The sequence below is a fragment of the Sarcophilus harrisii genome, chromosome 2 (assembly GCF_902635505.1).
Source record: "Sarcophilus harrisii chromosome 2, mSarHar1.11, whole genome shotgun sequence".
Classification (NCBI taxonomy): Eukaryota; Metazoa; Chordata; class Mammalia; order Dasyuromorphia; family Dasyuridae; genus Sarcophilus; species Sarcophilus harrisii.
Window position 1 is genome coordinate 476774996 of NC_045427.1, and position 19163 is coordinate 476794158.

The window sequence follows — 19163 nt, forward strand, 5'->3', positions numbered from 1 at the left end:
GTTAATTATGGAGGTGACAGTCCAAAGAGCACAGTGGAAGGGGCAGGAAGATCTGAAGCGGGACAATTTGGGATTCATAATAGTTGGTTCTTATGTAGCATGCTTCCATTTACAAAGTGATTCATTTCCTCCTAATAGCTCTGTAGAGTAGTACAAGAATGATCACCCCCATTTCACAGATCATAGTTTTATTGGGAAGGGATCATAGAACTTTGGAGGAAATCCTGTGGAACTCCCTCATTTAACAATTAAGGAAATTTAATGAATACTTAATCAATGAATCTAGATTTAGCATATTTTATATTCTATGAAGTGACTTGTTTGGTGTAACACAGCTAAGGGATGAGTTGGATAAGTGCTTTTGGTCTTCTCTGGGTATTAGAATGGGAGAAAAGGAATGAGGAGAAAAGTAGGGTCACAAATAGAAATGAAGACGTTTCGGTGGGGAACTTCTTGGAATCAGGAAATCAATTTGAGATCCTCCCTGAAGCACCAGGAACTTTATGCTGCCTTGCTCAAGCTTCCTGGAAAGGTTCATTGTTTAGAAGAGGAACCAAGTGGAAAAGAGGGCTGGGGAGGAGTGGGATTGGGGGGCAGTGAGCAGTGACCTTCCCACCTCAGCACCACACCCTGGAGGGGAAGGGGAGTGGGCTGTGCTGCAGCCAGGGCTCCCCAGGCACTGGAGCACGGTTCTGGGCTGGTCATATCAAGCATCCTCACGATCAGCAGCCTTCTCTTTGTCAGAGAGCACATAGATGTGTTTCATCTTCACTGAGCAGGAGGCTGCCTCACGTGGGCTCATCAAGGGGGCTGCTACAGCAATTTGCACATTTAATACGACTTTTCTCAGCTGCCCTTGGAAATCAATCTGTTCTCGGGAAGTCTTTACCTGGCAACCGCCGCTTAGTGACTGGGGAATGGCCCTGGTGGAAAGTGGAAGGGATTTTTCAAGGGAGGAAGCTGGTACATCCCTCATGCATTGGAGAGACAACCTGCCCCTTTCTTCTGACCTTCAGGAAGGATGTCTGTCTCTCAGGAAGGGCCCTGTCTCGGGGAGCCAGACTTCTGCTTTTGAGCAGCCCTAGACTGGGCTCAGGGAAGTGGGCAGAAGGGGCCGACTCTGGGAAGCTCTGCCTGATCCGGACTCGTGCCGCAGTGTCACAGACATCGGCAAATGGGCCGCTCTGACATGGAGCCCACCAGAGTCTGTGTGCTCTCCTTCGGTACCTGGATCTTTGTGACCCCATGAGGGGTGTTCTCAGCAGAGATCCTGGAGTAGTTCACCATTTCCTTCTCTAGCTCTTTATACAGATGAGGAAATTGAGGCAGAGAGTTAAGTGACTTGTCCAGGGTCACAGGGCTCATAAGAGTCTGACACCAGATTTGAATTTAGGGAGATGAGACTTCCTGCCTCCAGGCCCGGTGCTCCATCCACTGGACCACCTGGGTTCTATTCTCAGCTCACTTTTTGTAACCTGGGGCAGATCTGAGGCCATTGTGATCCCAGCTCTGCAGCAACTGTCTAAGTAGTTGGCCACTTAGCTCTCTCTGCCCCTCAGTAGCCCTGTAAAGTGAGGATGACATAGTCTGGTAAGAAAAGAGCAATGGACTTGAGAACGGAGCCCAGTTATTCAAACTCCCTCGGCCTCAGTAATGTCATCTGTAAAATGGGGGCAATAATGCTCATTATACCTGCCTCACAAGGCTGTAAAGTACTTTGGACCATCTAAAGTTTTAGAAAAATGGGACCCATTCCCTCCATCCTCAACTCCAGTATGATTACTATTCCCCAGCAAGACTGGTTCTGTGCATGAAAAAAGTGCTCAGCTTGCTTCATGGTGCAATTTGAGAAACCCTGGCCCCTTCAGTATATTTTGCAATTCTTGCTTATTTCAGTGATGACTTTTGTCATCATTTTTGCCTCACAGAGCATTTCTCTTTCACCTCTCTGGTGTTCTTATCATGTAGTGCTATATCACCCTCCCACTATAGCATGAGGGCCAGTGATGTTTTACCTAAATTTTGCATGTTTTCTGATTCCCAGCATAGAGCTCTGCCTGAAGTAGGTGTTTAATACACATTGAAATACATAGTGAAATAAAAATAAAATGTATTATTCTTCAGGGGGTCATTGTTTCTGGAAGGCCATTGTGGAAAGGATGGATAAGGTCATAAATAGATAACCTCAGCAGGGAGGGGAATAAGATGTAATGGAAGCAGATTATAGGTTGAGTTTTGGCTAAGCCATTTTGCTCTGTGGACTCTTGCGCACCTCATCATCACAGCTCACTTTTTAAAAAAATTTTTTTTTAGCATTTTAAGAATGTGAGCTCACTTTGAGTGGGGATTACTTCATTCTTTGTGCATGTATTCCCAGTGTCTAGCACAGTGCCTGACTATAGTAGGTCTTAATAACTACTTGTGAAGTGAATGATTGATTAAGGTTTTTACAAAATGTTTTCCTTGGAACAGCCCCTGGAGATAGGGAGTACAAGAATTTCCACTCACTGTTTTACAGATGAGAAAACCAAGTCTCAGGAAAGTTGACTTGCCCAGAGTTGTATTTAGTACTCTAGTTACTCTATCCCAGGTCCTTATAATTCCAGGTCATACTCTTTTTATTAGGCAATATGGTCTCCCAGTTAGAGCTGGAAAGAACCATTTATTCTAACCCTTCCATTTTTATAAATGGTGATTTTTTAAGGTTAAGAGAAGAGAAAGGGCACCTCAGTCAAGTGCATGACAGGGCTTGGCCTAAAATTAAGGGCTTGCTTTTTGTTTTTCTGATTTTTGCTTCAAGTATGTAAATATTATTTCCCAATTAGACTGTGAAGTTATTGAGGGCAAAATCCATGTCTTTTCCTTTTTTGTATCCCCTATAGGACTGGGTACACAATAAGCAATAAATAATATTATTTATTAATAAATAATGCTTATTTATTGATTGACTTTTTAGAGAATTAGAATGGGGCCCCACTGTCTGAATAAGATGTATACTTAAAGTTAGTTTTTTAATGAGTAGGAATAGGGAGCTTTGAGTTATCCAAACTCATCCACTTTTCTTGTGACCATAACAAAGTCCTACTTACCTCCTTGACTTCCTTTAAGTCCCCAACTAAAGTTTCATTTTTATAAGCCTTTCCCAACCCCTATTAATTCTAATGCCTTCTCTCCTTTAACTAGGTTCTTATATAGAGACAGATAGACAGAGACAGAGAGCTTGTTTGTACATATGTGCTATTCTGCTGCCTCCCCCTGGTTTGTAAACTCCTCAAGGGCAGGGACCGGCTTTTGTCTCTTTATATCCCCAGCATTTAGCACAGTGCATGACACATAGTAGTACCTGATACAAAAACTAATATTTATTGCTTGATTGATCCATATGAATGGAGTTTTCATACAAGGATTGGACCGCCTGACCCCAATTTATTTTTTATCACATGTACTAGCAAATTGCCCTTTGAAAGTTAAAAGTATGAATAGATCCCAGAAACATGGAAATAAGGCTTTTCTTTCTAGTAGATTATTATTTAATAATAAAACCCTCCTTTGAGTAACCAGTGAGTGGGGAAAGAAAAATGTTTAAAGTCTCTTGCCCCTCATAGAAGGTGAAAAGAAGCTCCAGGGCCTACTTATGGGATCATAGATTTGGAACTGAAAGGGATTTCAGAGGCCAATTAGTCCATCTGAATCCCATTTTACAGTTGAAAAAACTGAGACCCAGAGAGTGATTTTTCTAATGTTACTTAAGTAGCATCAGAGAAGGAATTTGAACCCAGTGATATTTTTACTATGCTTCATTGCACTATTATCAAGTTATTCCTTTGAAGTCCTCCTTGATCTCTCTTAAAAAGCAATTTCCTTGGGAAGGGGTCATGACCACATCTTTCCCTGTTCAGGGAAGATTTCTGTCCTTGGGCTAAGGACACTAACCTCCCCCCACCCCCCCCCTTTGCATTTGGTACCGAGGTGGGCCCGATGATGGATATCAATGATTCACAAATGGGGAGTGTTCCCAGGTGTCCTTGGTTCCACTGTCCCTTTCCATGTCATAGTTAACAGCTAGACCCATCTGGCTGGGTAAACAAGGAGGGAGGCAGTAAAGAGCCTGTCTTTCTCCTACCTGGTCAGCACAGGAATATTTCTTCATGGGTCACCGATTCAGGGACACCTTTCTAGCAGAGACACAGGGCAGGATTATTTTGATTCAAGACGATAGCCCAGGGATTCTTAATCTTTTTTGACTTAGGGATACTTTTGATTGTTTGGTGAAGCCCATGGATCCCTCAAACTGTTTTGCTTTATAATCTTAATGCATTTGATTTTAGGCATGTAAGATTCCTCAGAATAACAGTTTTAAAATGCATAAAATAAAATATATAGGATTATAAAGGAAACCAGTTATATTGAAATAAAGACATAGGATTTTTTATCTTATCTAAGTTTACAGACCTCCTGAAATCTATCATGGATACCTCAGGGGTCCATGGGGAAGGAGATAGTTCTGTTCATTAAATGGGGGTCACTCTCCCTCCTGACCTGACGTCTGCTGGAAGAACTTCCAATGGCACTATATGAGGACCAGACCACAACGATGGGACCTAGCAGGTTCTAGAGTCTGACCTTCCCTTCTGCTGTTTCTCTTTGACCTTGCAGCTCTGAAGGGGTCTGATAATTTTTTCTTCCCTCACAGGGGAGTTATAGGACTCCCTCCTGGCCTTGCTTGCTGACCTAAAGCTGATCTGACCAGTGTCCTGACTAGCAAAGATCTGGCTTTGTAGTTCTTCCCTGCTCTCACTTTCTCCCCCAACTCCTCATGCCCGCTGTGGATGCCATCCAGGAATGCCCACCTGGACTTAAGAAAAGTAACCTACAGCCAGTCTATGGGATTTCTTACATGCTTTATTTATTTACTTTTTAAACAAGCCATATCATTGTGTTCTCGGGGGGAGCTCCTTTGACCGAAAGCAGATAAAAATAGTGGTGAGACAACATGACTAATATGGAAATATGTTTAACTTGATTGTACGTACGTAACCTATATCAGATTGTTTGTTTTCTTGGGGAGGGAGAAAAAAATGGAACCCCAAATCTGGCAAAAAATGAATGTTGTAAACTATCTTCACATATAATTGGAAAAGTAAAATACTGTTGAGAAAAAAAAATAATAGTAATAAATAAAGTTGATAATAGTTTTAGAGGAATGTCCAGAACCCCTTAGAAGTCAGACGTCTTTTCCTTTCCTTTATCCCCTACAAAGCTGGGCACCCAATAGACACTCAATAAATGCTTATTTATTGACTAATGATTGTACTCTCCTAGAGAATTAGAAGACACAGCCAAATATGTGGTGGAGATGGGACTTGAATCCACATTTTTCTGGCTTTGAAGCTAGCTTTCTATCCACTACACCAGACTGCCTCTGGTTGTTTTATATATTTGGGATTGTTGTTAAAGACTCAATTGTTTCCATGTAGAATTTATTATTGATAGTTTTGTATGTTGCCTAGGGATTCCCCTGTTGGCCTATGGATCATTTGTGCTCAATAGTTCAACCGGGTGCTAGACTGGCAAATTCATTATTGAGCTAAGAATTCCCCTCTTGTCTCTATCCTGCCAACCTCTACCAAGCATTTCTCTTCCTAGAGCAATACCCAAGAGCATTTTTGGTGTCATTTCAGGGACCTCAGCCAGAGGTTTCACCTCCTAGGGTGGCCTGAAGCAGATGAAAAATGTAATTGTGAAATATTTAACCAACTAAACAAAAATACAATAAAACAAAGATAACATTACATTTTAAAACTAAGTAAATATGCAGCCAGCAGGGATCCTTCTGCACGGCTTAGTGGCAAGCTGGACACCACGGTTCTAGTCCAGGGCCAAAAGATCCGAGGAGATCTGGTACTCCCATTAAATAAGAGGAACATCATATTCAGTGCCTGCTGGAAGTTGAGGAGCGACTCCCAGGTCAGCACTAATACATCTTTTTCCAGAAGGGAGAGTCATTGTTGATATAGGGCTTTATAGGTGACAAAGGATTCTTGTTATCTCATTTGAGCTTTGTGAGGTAAGAAATTGAGGAGTTATTATCCCATTTTACAGATGAGGAAATTGGGACCAGAGAAGGGGATGAAGTCCCTGATACTAGTAATTGGGCCTGGTCCACAGCTTGTCCTGCCCCAGTGAGTGTCCTAGTGCTCACGGGTCGCCGTGGCTCTTTTTTCAGGTTGCTGAAAGAATCACCAGCTTTCGGACGGGAGCCGGAGAGTCCTCAGGGTTTCCTGAAAGCCCTTCTTTCCGTCCTCCTCAGGGCTGCTTCCGCTGCACCTAGTTACTAGATGTGGATAGTAGCATACTCGGAGCGGAGACCGGGCTCCGGGACTGGGCTCCTCGGAGGGTGGTCTTTCCTAAGGTGGAGATCCGCATATACGATCTCTTTGTTCTTCGAGGGCTGGAAGGGCAGAGAAAGGAGGCTTTGTCAGGAGGTTCAGGGAAGGGGAGGAGGAACTAGGAGCCTTCACTCATGAAGCTAAAATCTCTGTGGGTAAGGTAGGGGAGGGAGGAAGCCAAGGGGGACTTCTGCTCAGGGCATGCCAAGGGTGACCTTGAGCATGGCAGGAAATGGTCCCGACTTAGAGAAGTTAATGCAGCATTTGAACCCAGGTTCCAGTGTTTCCCCCACTTTGCCTCTGTGCCGGCCCTCAGCTGGCTCTGGGCATTCTGGGTCCCACGTCTGGGCCAGGGTGGGAAGAAGGGGTGACGCATTCCCGGTTTCAGAAGAACCCCAGAACAAGCCTGCCTCTCTCCCTGATTTGGTTCCCACACCTGCCTTCCCCAAAGATGGCTCTGAAGCTGTGTCTGGTCTCAGCCGGCAGCCCCATGGCCCACTCATGTCTCCTCCTTTGTTCCTCTCCTCCCTCCCCCCCCCCTCCCCCAAGGGCTCAGGCTTTCCTTCTTCTGATGGAAGACACAAACTACTGTGGACCCCCACGGTCAAGCCCTCCATCCCACGGCAGCTTCCTGATTGGCCCTTAGGCAAACTGGGACCGGAGCCCTGACCCTGCCCTTCCATGGGGCTTAGCCACCTCCCAAAAGCACAGAGCCTAAGGATTAGAGCTGGAAGGGGCTGGAATGGGCCTAAGACCACTTTCTCACAGAAGAAAGGTCCATGGAACTGCTCTGTCCCAGGCTACAAGTCGCAGACTTTCACTGTGTGGGATGAGGCTCATGAGGGAGTCCGTGCTCTCCTCAGAGGGTGAATTAACCAATATTCTCTCTCTGAGGCACCATATAATCAATCAGCAAGTGGCAGCCGACGCAGACAGCCCTCCGTCCTGGGGCTGGGGGATAAAGGAAGCGGCCCCTGTCCGCAGGGAGCTGACGCTCTATTAGGGACCACCATCTCACCCCTCTATGATCAAGGCAAAGTGACTTCAGGCCGCTCTGAGGGGGGGGCACAGGGAGTCGGGCCGAGGCTCAGAGCTAGGAAGGGTCTCTGCAAAGTGCAGGAGGGTCACGTGGCCGGCCGTGCGGGATGGTGGGCTGTAGGCACGGGACAGAGGGAGCACCTGTGAGGGAGCCGGCGGCCGCCCTTGTAAAGCAGGACAGAGCAGCGCTAATGAGGCTAAAAGGTGAGCTGGGGGCCAGGCGGCGAAGCCTGTAGCGGCTCATCTGCCGCCTCTATGACAGGGAACAATAATTCTTCCTTTGGAAAAGGCGACAGCGGAATTGGTGATCTAAGGTCCCTTCCGGCTCCAAGTCCTGTGATCTAGGAGGCTCCAGGCCTGCGGAGCCATTGACAGAGGCTGGGTAAAAGTCATTCCTAAAGCCCAGGCTCCCCAGAAGACCATTCAAAGCTTCTATTGAGGTTGCTGAAGGATGTCACTGAAAATAGCCTGAATGGAAGCGGCCGGATTTCTCGGTGGCCACAGGTGGCACCCTGGCACTAAACCAAACACCGGGGGATCCGGGTGTTTTCAGGCCTTTGGGATGAATTTAATCACTAGCCCTGCCGGGCCGGACATTCCTGGGGAGGTAAGCCTCAGATCCCCTGGATTCCTGCTGGGCATAACCCAAGTCATGGAAGCCACATCTGGACTCTGCCCTGGAGGGCTCACAAGGAATAATTAAGCAAGTCGCCTAAGGAAACAGGAGGAAGGAGGAAGAAAGAGGGAAGGGGGCAGATTAGGTGGGTAGCAGCAGGGAAGTTGGGCCCCTTCTCCTAGTAGAATGAAACACAGACTGGTAGTCTGGAGCTCTGGGCTCAGGTCCTTATTGCCAATGCTACGCAGAGTGAACTTGGATGGGCACTTTCCTTATCTAGGGTCTCATTTCCTCACCTGTAAAAATCAATCTATTGATAAGTAATAAATATATAAAAGAAAGAGCTAGACTATATGGTCTTTAAAATTATCTCTAAGAGCAGGTAGGTGGTACAGTGGATAGAGTTCCAGGCCTGAATTCAAATATGGCCTTAGATACCTACTAGCTGTGTGACCCTGGACATGTCACTTAACTCTGCCTCGGTTTCCTCCTCTGTCAAATGAGCTGGAGCAGGAAATGGAAAAGCACTCTAATATCTTTGCCAAGAAAACCCCAGGCAGGATCCCAAAGAGTCTGAAAGGACTAATGGATAAAACAACAAGGTCACCTCTGGCTCTGATATTTTATTGCACTAAGGGTCCTCCCACTTTTCGCATTTTGTGATTCCTTTCAGTTAGCTCCCAACTCAGCAATCCCTCTGAAAAAGATTCTTCCCTTTTCTACGTCCACGGCTGAGTCTGACCAATGGGAAATCCATGTGATCAGTCGTCAAAGGACCCCTGTTAGGCAAGGTCTCTAGGAACAGTGATGGGCTTGGCCTCTGAGCAGGCTCAAGGGCTCTGGGCAGGACCCCTGGGAGGTCAGCACCACTGCACGTGGGTTGCTGATTGTCACTGTGGGATACCCTGGCCTCCCTCCAGCTTGCCAGTTTCCATGGCACCCGTCACCATGGTACCTTCAGTCCAGAGGAAGAGATGGGGAAGGTACTTACCAACGGAGCCGCCTTTCCCCCTCCCCCATTCCCTTCTCTCCTCCTGGGAGCATTGCATTACTCTTCCCCCACCATTTCTGAAGATGGTAAAGCAGTTGGGAGGAACAGTCCCAATACTAGTCAATAGATTGAGCTGGGAAAAGGGAGTGACTGTCCTGCTATGAATCCTCGGGTAGCTGTTACTGCGTTTAAGAGGATTAGAACATTTAGGGCTGAAATGTATAGAATCCCGTATCTGAAAGGAACCTTAGCGACCCCCTAGTCTAATACTTTAATTTTACAGAGGGGTAAACAGAAGCCTCGCTAGAGAAAGACTTAACTCAAGTAATACAGTGACTCAGTGGCAGAATCCAGATTTCTGCCCAGATCTGCTGACTCCTGATTCAGTGTTCAAAGTTTCCAGTATGATCAATAACTATATACAATCAAAAATTATATACAAGTGTATACAATCACTAAGTGATGAATATTCAAATCCAGTTAAACAGCTGAGTAGTCAGGCAGTATTAAGTTCTGATCAAAAGCACTAATCCTTAAAAATTATTAGGATTTTCAGGGAAGATTTTTCTGCAGGCAGTGAGTTTTTGAGGTGGAGTAGGAGATAGACTTATGTGAAAAAGTAGGGAAGGATATACATGCATACATACACATGTGTGTATGTGAACTCACTGGGAATCCAGCTAATATCATAGACTCTAACAGGGCTGGAAGGGATCATTTAATTGGTGGTGGAGTACTAGGGAAGTCATTTCTTTCTGGGACTTAGTTCATTCAACTGAAAAATGAGAAACTTGAACTAAGTCAGAATTCCTTTTATTGCTGATAGTCTGTGTTTTAAAGATCCCTCCTAGTCCTGACATTCTAATCTATGGCATTTATTCTAGTCTGTGACATATTGGTCTATGACACATTCTTTTTCATAGTCGACTCAAGAACTTCTTCCTTTAACCTAATTGTATTTTTCCTCTCTCGTATCCTGTTTCTTCCAGAAAGATTTCCCTGATTATACCTTATCTATCTCTAATTTCATCCTGAATTAAACTCTATAACTTCTGAAGCCTGTTGTTTAATAAATATTCTAAACCTTACCAGACAAGTATGTATATATGTTCTTGTTCTTCTGAATTGAACTTGAAATTCCCTGAGGGAAGAGACTATGTCTCCTAATTCCTCTCTATCCTCTTCCCTAAGAATATTTAGTACAAAATTAGGCTCAGTAGTTGCTTAGTGATTGATGCCATCCATGCCTTTCAAGGGGTAGTCCAATCAAGCCCTTACCTCTTTCTGTGACTGATTCGTCTTTGAGGCTTTTAACCTAAAAGAAAAAAGAAAGAAGATGCCGCCAAGACCAAAATATGGTTGGTTTTCCTGACCTGCCACACTTGAGGGGGCACCAGGGAAAGTTATTGCATCTTGTGGTATGTGAAACAGTAATGTACAGTGACAAGAGCCCCGAGTCATCTCTGAATGTTACATAATTTAAAGTGGGGATGTTTTCTGACTTTGCTCTTTTGCTCCCAGGGACAGATACCTCCCTCCAAGGTTTGAGTAAAAGGTTAAAGCTTGGTCTGCTCTTGAAAATGAGGAGATACAGTGATAACGTATGAATTCCCCCTCTCCACCTTTGCCACACAGGACTGGACTTTTTGAAGATAGAGCCTAGAGGAGCATGTATCTGGGCTAGGGGTATTGGAGCCTTGGTTCTAGGATTTGGGGAAATGTATTGGGAAATTATCTGGGCCCAGTGGAAGAAACTTTCTCCTGGGAAGAGTAAAGGAGAAAGTAAAGTCTCTTTTGGGGTGGGGCAGCATCCAACACATCCATACAAACCTGGCCAAACATGGGCTTGGACCTAGATGGAAAAAAAAAAGAGATAATGTTAGACTTTGGGCCCAGGCCAGTGCTAGTATGATTTAGAGCCCTTGGGAATGGCAAGATGTGCTGGTGGATGATGGGCCCAGCTTTGGAGACTCCTGCAGCTCCGAGCACTGATAAGGAGAATCTTGGGCAAGGACTCTGGGAGCCTGCAGGTAGGCACCCCCAATAAGTACTAAAAGAAAGCCAGAAATACCCAGCACTCATCTACACTTATTAATCCCCCACATCCAGAATGAAGACCAGTTCTCTAACTAAAGATTTACTTTCCACCACATACATCCTCCCCACCCATCCCAGGCCGTACTATTCTCCATAACTGCTCTCCTTCCTCAGAATCTTGGACGCTGCTGATTCCACAGGTGTGGAATACCAGGTGTGAAATACACAGGTGTGTATTTATACATCCCGGGGGTGGAAGTCTAAGGAAGAATACACAATGGGATTTCCCCCCAACTCCCACATGATAATAGCACTTTAAGACTCTACTTGCAAAGCACTTTACAGGTAGTGTCTCACTTGATTCTCACAACATATCCTGGGAATTAGGTGCTTTTATCATCTTCATTTTACAGATGAGAAAACTGAGGGCAAGAGTATCTGGATTTAACTCAGATCTTCTCAACTCCCAAATTCAGAGGTCCATCCTCCTCACCACCCAGCTGCTTCATGGACCCCTCCCTTCTTTTAGGAAAGAGTCCTGCACAAGGGAACCCAAGAGCTGGCCCAAGTTTTAGGACTGCCCTGGGGCCTTGGCTTCCCTTTTTTTGTAAAATGAGCGAGTCTGACTAGATGAGCTTCAGGTCTTCCATTCTATGTTCTATGTGTTCCTGCCAGATGGCATTCCAGATGAGGTTTTGTTCTTTTATCTAGACACGAGAGTGGCAGAGGAGAGGTAGTGCTGGTCACTTGGAAGTCAAAAAGACCTAGGTTCAGTCCCCTCTTAGACAGTTAGTACCCAGGAGAGCCTGGGCAAGATCACCTCGCAAGAGGTTCCCCTTTCTCATCTGTAAAATGGGACTAATAGTCCTTAAACCATTCCCATCTCACAGGGTTATTGTGTGCAGATTTCTGCTACTATGACACTGAAATATCATAGCTGAAAACTCAGATTTATTTTAAAGGTGAGGCTATGAAGTCCTAGAAGGCTGAAGAGATTTGTTCAAGATCACACTGGCAGTGAGTGGAAGAGCTGGTCTTAGAATCTTAGAATTCATCTCCTCCTCCTCCTCCTCCTTCTATTTCTTCTTCCTATTCCTCTTCATCCTCTTCTTCCTCCTCCTTCTCTTCCTCCTTTTCCTCATTTTCTCTTTTTCCTTCTTTTTCCTTTTTTCTTCTTTGTCATCTTCTTCCTCTTCTCCTCCTTCTCTTTGTTTTTCTTTTTCTCCTTCTCTTCCTCCTCTTTCTTCTTCCTCTTTCTCTTGTTCTTGTTCTTCTGGTTCTTCTTCATTTCCCCCCCAGTTATATGTAAAGACAATTTTTAATATTCATTTTTACAACATTTTAAATTCCAAATTTTTCTCCCTCCCTCTGAATCAATTTTAGTATTTTCCATTGTTCTATAATGAGACAGTAGGTGTTTAGGTGGCACAGCACATAGAATTGTCCTCAGAATTAGGAAGACTTGGCTTGGGCATCTTGCCTCTGCCAGGTGTGACCTGGAGCAGGTAAATTGGCCCCCAGGGCTGTAATGCAGTTACAGACAAGAAGGTGTTGCTCTGCCTTGAGCTCCTTATGTGGAAAGAACCACAAGTTTTGTCCCTCCACCCACAAAAGCTGGTGGATCCTCCCAGGTGAGAGGAATCCCTCAATCTCCAACCCTACTGTGCTGTCCCCCTCACCTCAAGCTTGACTCATAACATTTCATCCCCAACATCAAACCTTCTGAAAACCTAGAAAATCAGTTGTTACCTTTTGACCTCTTGAAGTAGTAGCAGAGTACTAAAAGAATGAAGATTAGGACCAGAGATACAGCTATGGCAGCTGTGAGGACAACTGATGATGATGATGATGGTGATGAACCTGGGCTTCCGGCTGCAATGGGAGACAGGAAAACAGTGAGTCACCAAGCATTTATTACCAGAGGTACCTGCCCTCTGAATGCTAGTGTAAGGAAACAAGAAAGACAATTCCTGCCCTCAAGGAGAGTACATTCTGATATGTGAAGACCACATTTGGGGTGTTAAATGCCTGAAGAGCCTGGTGAGAAATGAAGAAATCAGATAAACTGTGTGTACTGTGGATAACTTTGGAAACCCAGACCCAGTTCCATTTTAGACTGTATGAATATGTTCATTCATTTATTCAGTAAGTGGCTACCCTATGTCAAGCACTAACTCAGAATACAAAGATTAAAACTAAAACGGCCCCTATTTTTTTTTTTAATTTAATAGCCTTTTATTTACAGGTTATATGTATGGGTAACTTTACAGCATTAACAATTGCCAAACCTCTTGTTCCAATTTTTTACCTCTTACCCCCCACCCCTTCCCCAAGATGGTAGGATGACCAGTAGATGTTAAATACATTAAAATATAAATTAGATACACAATAAGTATACATGACCAAAACGTTATTTTGCTGTACAAAAAGAATCAGACTCTGAAATATTGTACAATTAGTTTGTGAAGGAAATCAAAAATGCAGGTGGGCATAAATATAGGGATTGGGAATTCAATGTAATGGTTTTTAGTCATCTCCCAGAGTTCTTTCTCTGGGCGTAGCTGGTTCAGTTCATTCCTGCTCCAATGGAAATGATTTGGTTGATCTCATTGCTGAGGATGGCCTGGTCCATCAGAATTGATCATCATATAGTATTGTTGTTGAAGTATATAATGATCTCCTGGTCCTGCTCATTTCACTCAGCATCAGTTCGGGTAAGTCTCTCCAGGCTTTTCTGAAATCATCCTGTTGATCATTTCTTACAGAACAATAATATTCCATAATATTCATATACCACAATTTATTCAGCCATTCTCCAACTGATGGGCATCCACTCAGTTTCCAGTTTCTAGCCACTACAAAAAGGGCTGATGAACGGCCCCTATTTTCAAGAAGCCTCAATTCTATCAGAGGAGGCAGCCGCATTTACATAGAACATTAAGTACCAAATATATTTAAAATTATTTCAAGGGGATGGCAGTAGCAACTAGAAAGTTCAGAATGGGCTTCCTGAAGGAGCTGACCCTTGAACAGAGCTTGGAAGGAAGCTATGGATTTCATGAAATGGAGATGAGGTGGGAGTGTGTTCCACAGAAGTCAGGGATGGAAGATCATGGATAGGGGACAATCATCAGGTCAGTCTGTTTGAATAGCCTAGTTTCTAGGACCAGGGAGATAACAGAACCACTCAGAAGAGATCTGAGGCCTAATTGTGGATACCACATTTTAGGAAGGACATTCATAAGCCGGGACATGTCCAGAGAAGGGTAGTCACCAGCTGCTAAAGGGCCTCAGACCATGCTATATGAAGAGTTGGTGGGGGAAAAAAAGAAGGTGGGAGAGAAGGGGCTTAGCTTTAAGAAAAGAAGACTGAGTGAATTGGGGAAGCAAATAATATCATTAGTTTTAGATATCTGAAGGGCTGTCATGGCAGAGAGGGAACAGATTTGTTGGAGAATTAGGACCAAGAGAGAAATGTTTGGGAAAGATTTGGGCTAAACATAAAAAATAACTTCTGTATAATTAGAACTTTTCATAAGATCATAGATCTAGAATTGAAAAGGCCCTCAAAGGTCATTAAATCTTTTTTTTTTTTTTTTTTTTTTTTTTTTTTTTTTTTTTTTACAGCATAGGCACATTTATTTCATACAATAGAAAAACAATTAAAATCAATGTTAATACTTGCAGCTTTGAGTAGGGGATAGGTATCTATCTTCTTGTAGCTCTTCTGCTAAAGGTTTGAGTTGAAAGGTCATTAAATCTTAACCCCCTCATTTAAAAACCTATTTTCTCCACAATTCCATGTTAAAACAATTTTAAACATTAAAAAAAAAAAAAGTTTTGAGTTCCAAATCTTATCAGTCCTTCCTTCCCTTCCTCAATCATCTCGAGTTGGTGAGCAATCTGATATAGCTTGTACATACATAAATCATACATGATTTTATAAATGTTTTATAAAACATTGCCACATTATTCATTTTGTACAAGAAGACAAAGAAAAACAGAAAAATAGCATGCTTCAGTCTGTATTCATTAAACATCAATTCTTTCTCTAGAGGGAGATAACAAGTTTCATCAGGAGTTCTTTGGGATTGTCTTGGATCACTGTGTTGCTTAGAATAGCTAAGACTTTCTTTCACAGTAGTTTATTGGATAATATTGTTGTTATTGTATGCAATGTTCTCCTGGTTCTGCTCACTTTACTTTGCATCAATTCAGTCTTTCCAGGTTTTCCTGAAATAATCCTGCTGGTCATTTCTTATAGCACAACAACATTCCGTTATAATCACATATGGAAAATTGTTCAGTCGTTCCTCAAATAATGGGCATCCCCTCAATTTCCAGTTCTTAGCCACCACAAAAATGAGCTGTTTTAAATCTTTTTTTACATGGAGGTTTTTTCCTTTTTAAAAAAATCTCTTTTGGACACAGAAGTAGCAGTGAAACTGCTGGATCAAAAGTATACACAGTTTGGGCATATTAATGCTATGGAATATTATTGTTCTGTAAGAAATGACCAGCAGGATAATTTCAGAGAGACCTGGAGAGACTTACATGAACTGATACTGAGTGAAATGAGCAGAACCAGGAGATTATTATACATGACAACAACAAGATTATACAATGATCAATTCTGATGGATGTGGCTCTCTTCAACAATGAGATGATTCAGACCAGTTCCAATTGTTCAATGATGAAGAGAGGCATCTATATACCCAGAGAGAGAACTGTGGGAAAAGAGTGTGAACCACAATATAGCATTCTCACTCTCTCTGTTGTTGTTTGCTTGCATTTTGTTTTCTTTCCCAGTTTATTTTTTCCTTCTTGATCTGATTTTCTTGTGCAAAAAGATAGTTGTATAAATATGTATATATATATGGATTTAACATATATTTTAACATATTTAACATGTATTGGACTGCTTGTCATCTAGGGGAGGCAGCGGGGGGGAAGAAGGGGATAATTTGGAACAGAAGGCTTTGCAAGGGTCAATGTTGAAAAATTACCTATGCATATATATTGTAAAAAGCTTTAATAAAAAATAAAATAAATAAATTTATATTTTTTAAAAACAGGTATACACAGTTTTATAGCACTTTGGATACAATTCCAAATTGTTCTCTAGACTGGTTGGATCAATGCCCAACTCCATCAACAATGCGTTCATTAGTGTCTCAGTTTTCTCACATCCATTCCAACATTTATCTTCCTTTTTTGTTATATTAGTCAATCTGATAGGTATGAGGTAGTATGCCAGTTATTGTAATTCATATTTCTCTAATCAATAATGGTTTAGAACATTTTTTATATGAATCTAGATATGATTTCTTTGGCTGAAAACTGCCTGTTCATATCCTTTGATCACTTATAAATTGGGAAAATGACTTGTATTCTTATGAATTTGACTTAGTTTTCTATATATTTAAGAAATGAAGCCTTTATCAGAGATACTTGCTACAAATTCCCACTCCACCCCCTGCCTCACTTTCTGCTTTCCTTTTAATTTTGGTTGTATTAGTTTTGTTTGTACAAAACCTTTTTTACTTTTTTTTTTGGACAGTCAAAATGATCTATTTTACATTTTGAAATGCTCTATCTGGTTTGGTGCTAAATTCCACCCTTATCCATTAGATAAACTATTCACATTCTCCTAATTTGTTTTATGTGTAATACCTTTTATGTGTAAAGTACCCATTTTGACCTCATCGATATAAAGTATGAGATGCTGTCATTTTGTTTTTAGTTTTTCCATCAGTATTTATCAAATAATGAGTTTTTGTTCCAACAGTTTGGACCTTTGAGTAGAGAATACTAGATTACTATTGTCATTTACTATAATGTATTATGTACTCGATCTTTCATTCTTCATTGAGTGACCACTATATTTCTGAACCAGCACCAGATTGTTTTGATAATTACAATTTTATGATACAGTTTGAGATCTGGTATGGCTAGATTACTATCCTTCATATACTTTTTCAATGATTCCCTTGATATCCTTGATCTTTTGTTCTTCCAGATGAATATTATTTTTTCTAGCTTTATAAAATAATTTTGGTAACTTGATTGGTATGGCACTGATTAAGTAAATTAATTTAGGGAAAATTGTCACTTTTATTATATTAACTTGGTCTCCCCCTGAGCAATTAATATTTTTCCACTTGTTTAGATCTGACTTTATTTCTGTGAAAAGTATTTTGTAATTGTATTCATATAGTTCCTGGGTTTGTTGTGGCAGATAAATTCCCAAGTATTTTATATTGTCTACAGCTATTTTAAATGGAATTTATCTATCTCTTGCTGCTGGACTTTGTTGGTGATATATAGAAATGCTGACGATTCATGTGGATTTATTTTGTATCCTTCAACTTTGCTGAAGTTCATTATTTAAAGTAGAATTTTAGTTGATTCTCTCTCTAGGATTCTCTAAATATACTATCATCTCTTCTGCAAGGAGTTATAGTTTTGTTTCCTTATTGCCTATTTTAATTCCTTCAATTTCTTTTTCTTCTCTTATTGCTACAACTAACATTTCCAGTACAATATTATATAATAGAGGTGATAATGGGCATCCTAGATTCCCCACTAATTGTGTTGGAAGGCTTCTAACTTATCTTCATTACAGATAATACATGGTGATAGTTTTAGATAAATATTACTTATCATTTTAAGATATGATCCATTTCTTCCTATGCTCTCTCTTTGTTTTTAAAATAGAAATAGCTATTTTATTCTGTTAAATGCTTTTTCTGCCTCCATTAAGATAATCATATAATTTTTTTTTGGTTTTGTTATTAACATGGGCAATTATATCAATACTTTTAAAAATACTGAACCAGTCCTGCATTCCTGGTATATATCCCATCTGATCCCATCGTGATCTTTGTGATATATTACTGAAATCTCCTTGCTTGTATTTTATTTAAAACCTTTACCTTAATCTTCATAAGGGAAATTGGTCTGTAATTTTCTTTTTCTGTTTTGGTTCTTCTTCATTTGGGTATCAGGACTATATCTGTCTCATATGAGAATTTTTGCAGAACTCTTTACTTATTTTTCTAAATAGCTTATATAGTATTAGGATTAATTGTTCTTTAAATATTTGTAGAATTCACTGGTGAATCCATCTGACTTTGGGAAGTTTTTCCTTAGGAAATTAATTGATAGCTTATTCAATTTCTTTTTTCTAAGATTGGATTATATTTATATTTGGATTATATTCAATTTCTTCTTTTGTTAATCTAGGTAATTTATATTTCTACAGATACACATCCATTTTATTTAGACTGTCTATTGGCATATAATTGTCAAAAGAGCTCTTAAAATTGTGTTAATTTTCCCTTCACTGGTGGTGAATTCACCCTTTTCATTTTTGATACTGGCAATTTGGTTTTCTTTTTTCTTTTTTAAAAAATAAATTTAACCAATAGTTTATCTGTTTTATTTATTTTTTCTCACAAAACATACTTCTAGTTTATTAGTTCAATGGTTTTCTTATTTTCAGTTTAATAATTTTTCCTTTGATTTCCAGAATTTTCAATTTGGTGTTTAATTGGAGATTTTAAATTTATTCTTTTTCTAATTTTTTTTTTTTAGTTGTATAGTATGTTCATTGATCTGCTTTTTCTGTTTTGCTGATGTAATCAATTAGAGATATAAAATTTCCCCATAATATCACTCTGCCAGCACTTCATAAATTTTGATGTTGTCATCATTTTAATGATTCTGTTTCTATGATTTGCCCTTTGACTCACTTAATTTTGAGGATTAAATTATTTAGCTCCCAATTAATTTTTCTTGCTGTTGCCCATTATTGAATGTAATTTTTAAAAATTGCATCAAGATCTGAAAAGGATGCATTTAACATTTATGCCTTAACACAGGGTCAATTTTTGTGTAGGTGCCATAGTGCTTTTTATTTCCATTCAATTTCCTCCAGAGATTTATCATATTACAGAATTCTATTCACTTCTTCAACTTCTTTCTTGTTTGGTTAGATTTATCTAGTTTTGAGAGTGGTTGAGATCTACCCCAGTACAGTTTTATTGTTTATGTCCTCCTTTAATTTATTTGGTGAATTTGTGTTTAGTAT

General features: G+C 41.0%; 1 protein-coding gene across 1 annotated transcript in view; it reads right to left on the minus strand.

Moving 5' to 3' along the window:
- Window positions 1–4882: 4882 nt before the first annotated feature.
- Window positions 4883–19163, minus strand: part of LOC100914947 (tyrosine-protein phosphatase non-receptor type substrate 1) — a 30830-nt gene continuing 16549 nt past the window's right edge. The window contains exons 3-6 of the mRNA XM_012553934.3: window positions 12821–12943; window positions 10865–10886; window positions 10313–10349; window positions 4883–6451 (exon numbers count right to left, since the gene is read on the minus strand). Of these exons, the coding sequence (XP_012409388.1) occupies window positions 6335–6451; window positions 10313–10349; window positions 10865–10886; window positions 12821–12943 (299 nt within the window). The 3' untranslated portion in view covers window positions 4883–6334. The remainder of the gene's footprint in view (window positions 6452–10312; window positions 10350–10864; window positions 10887–12820; window positions 12944–19163) is intronic.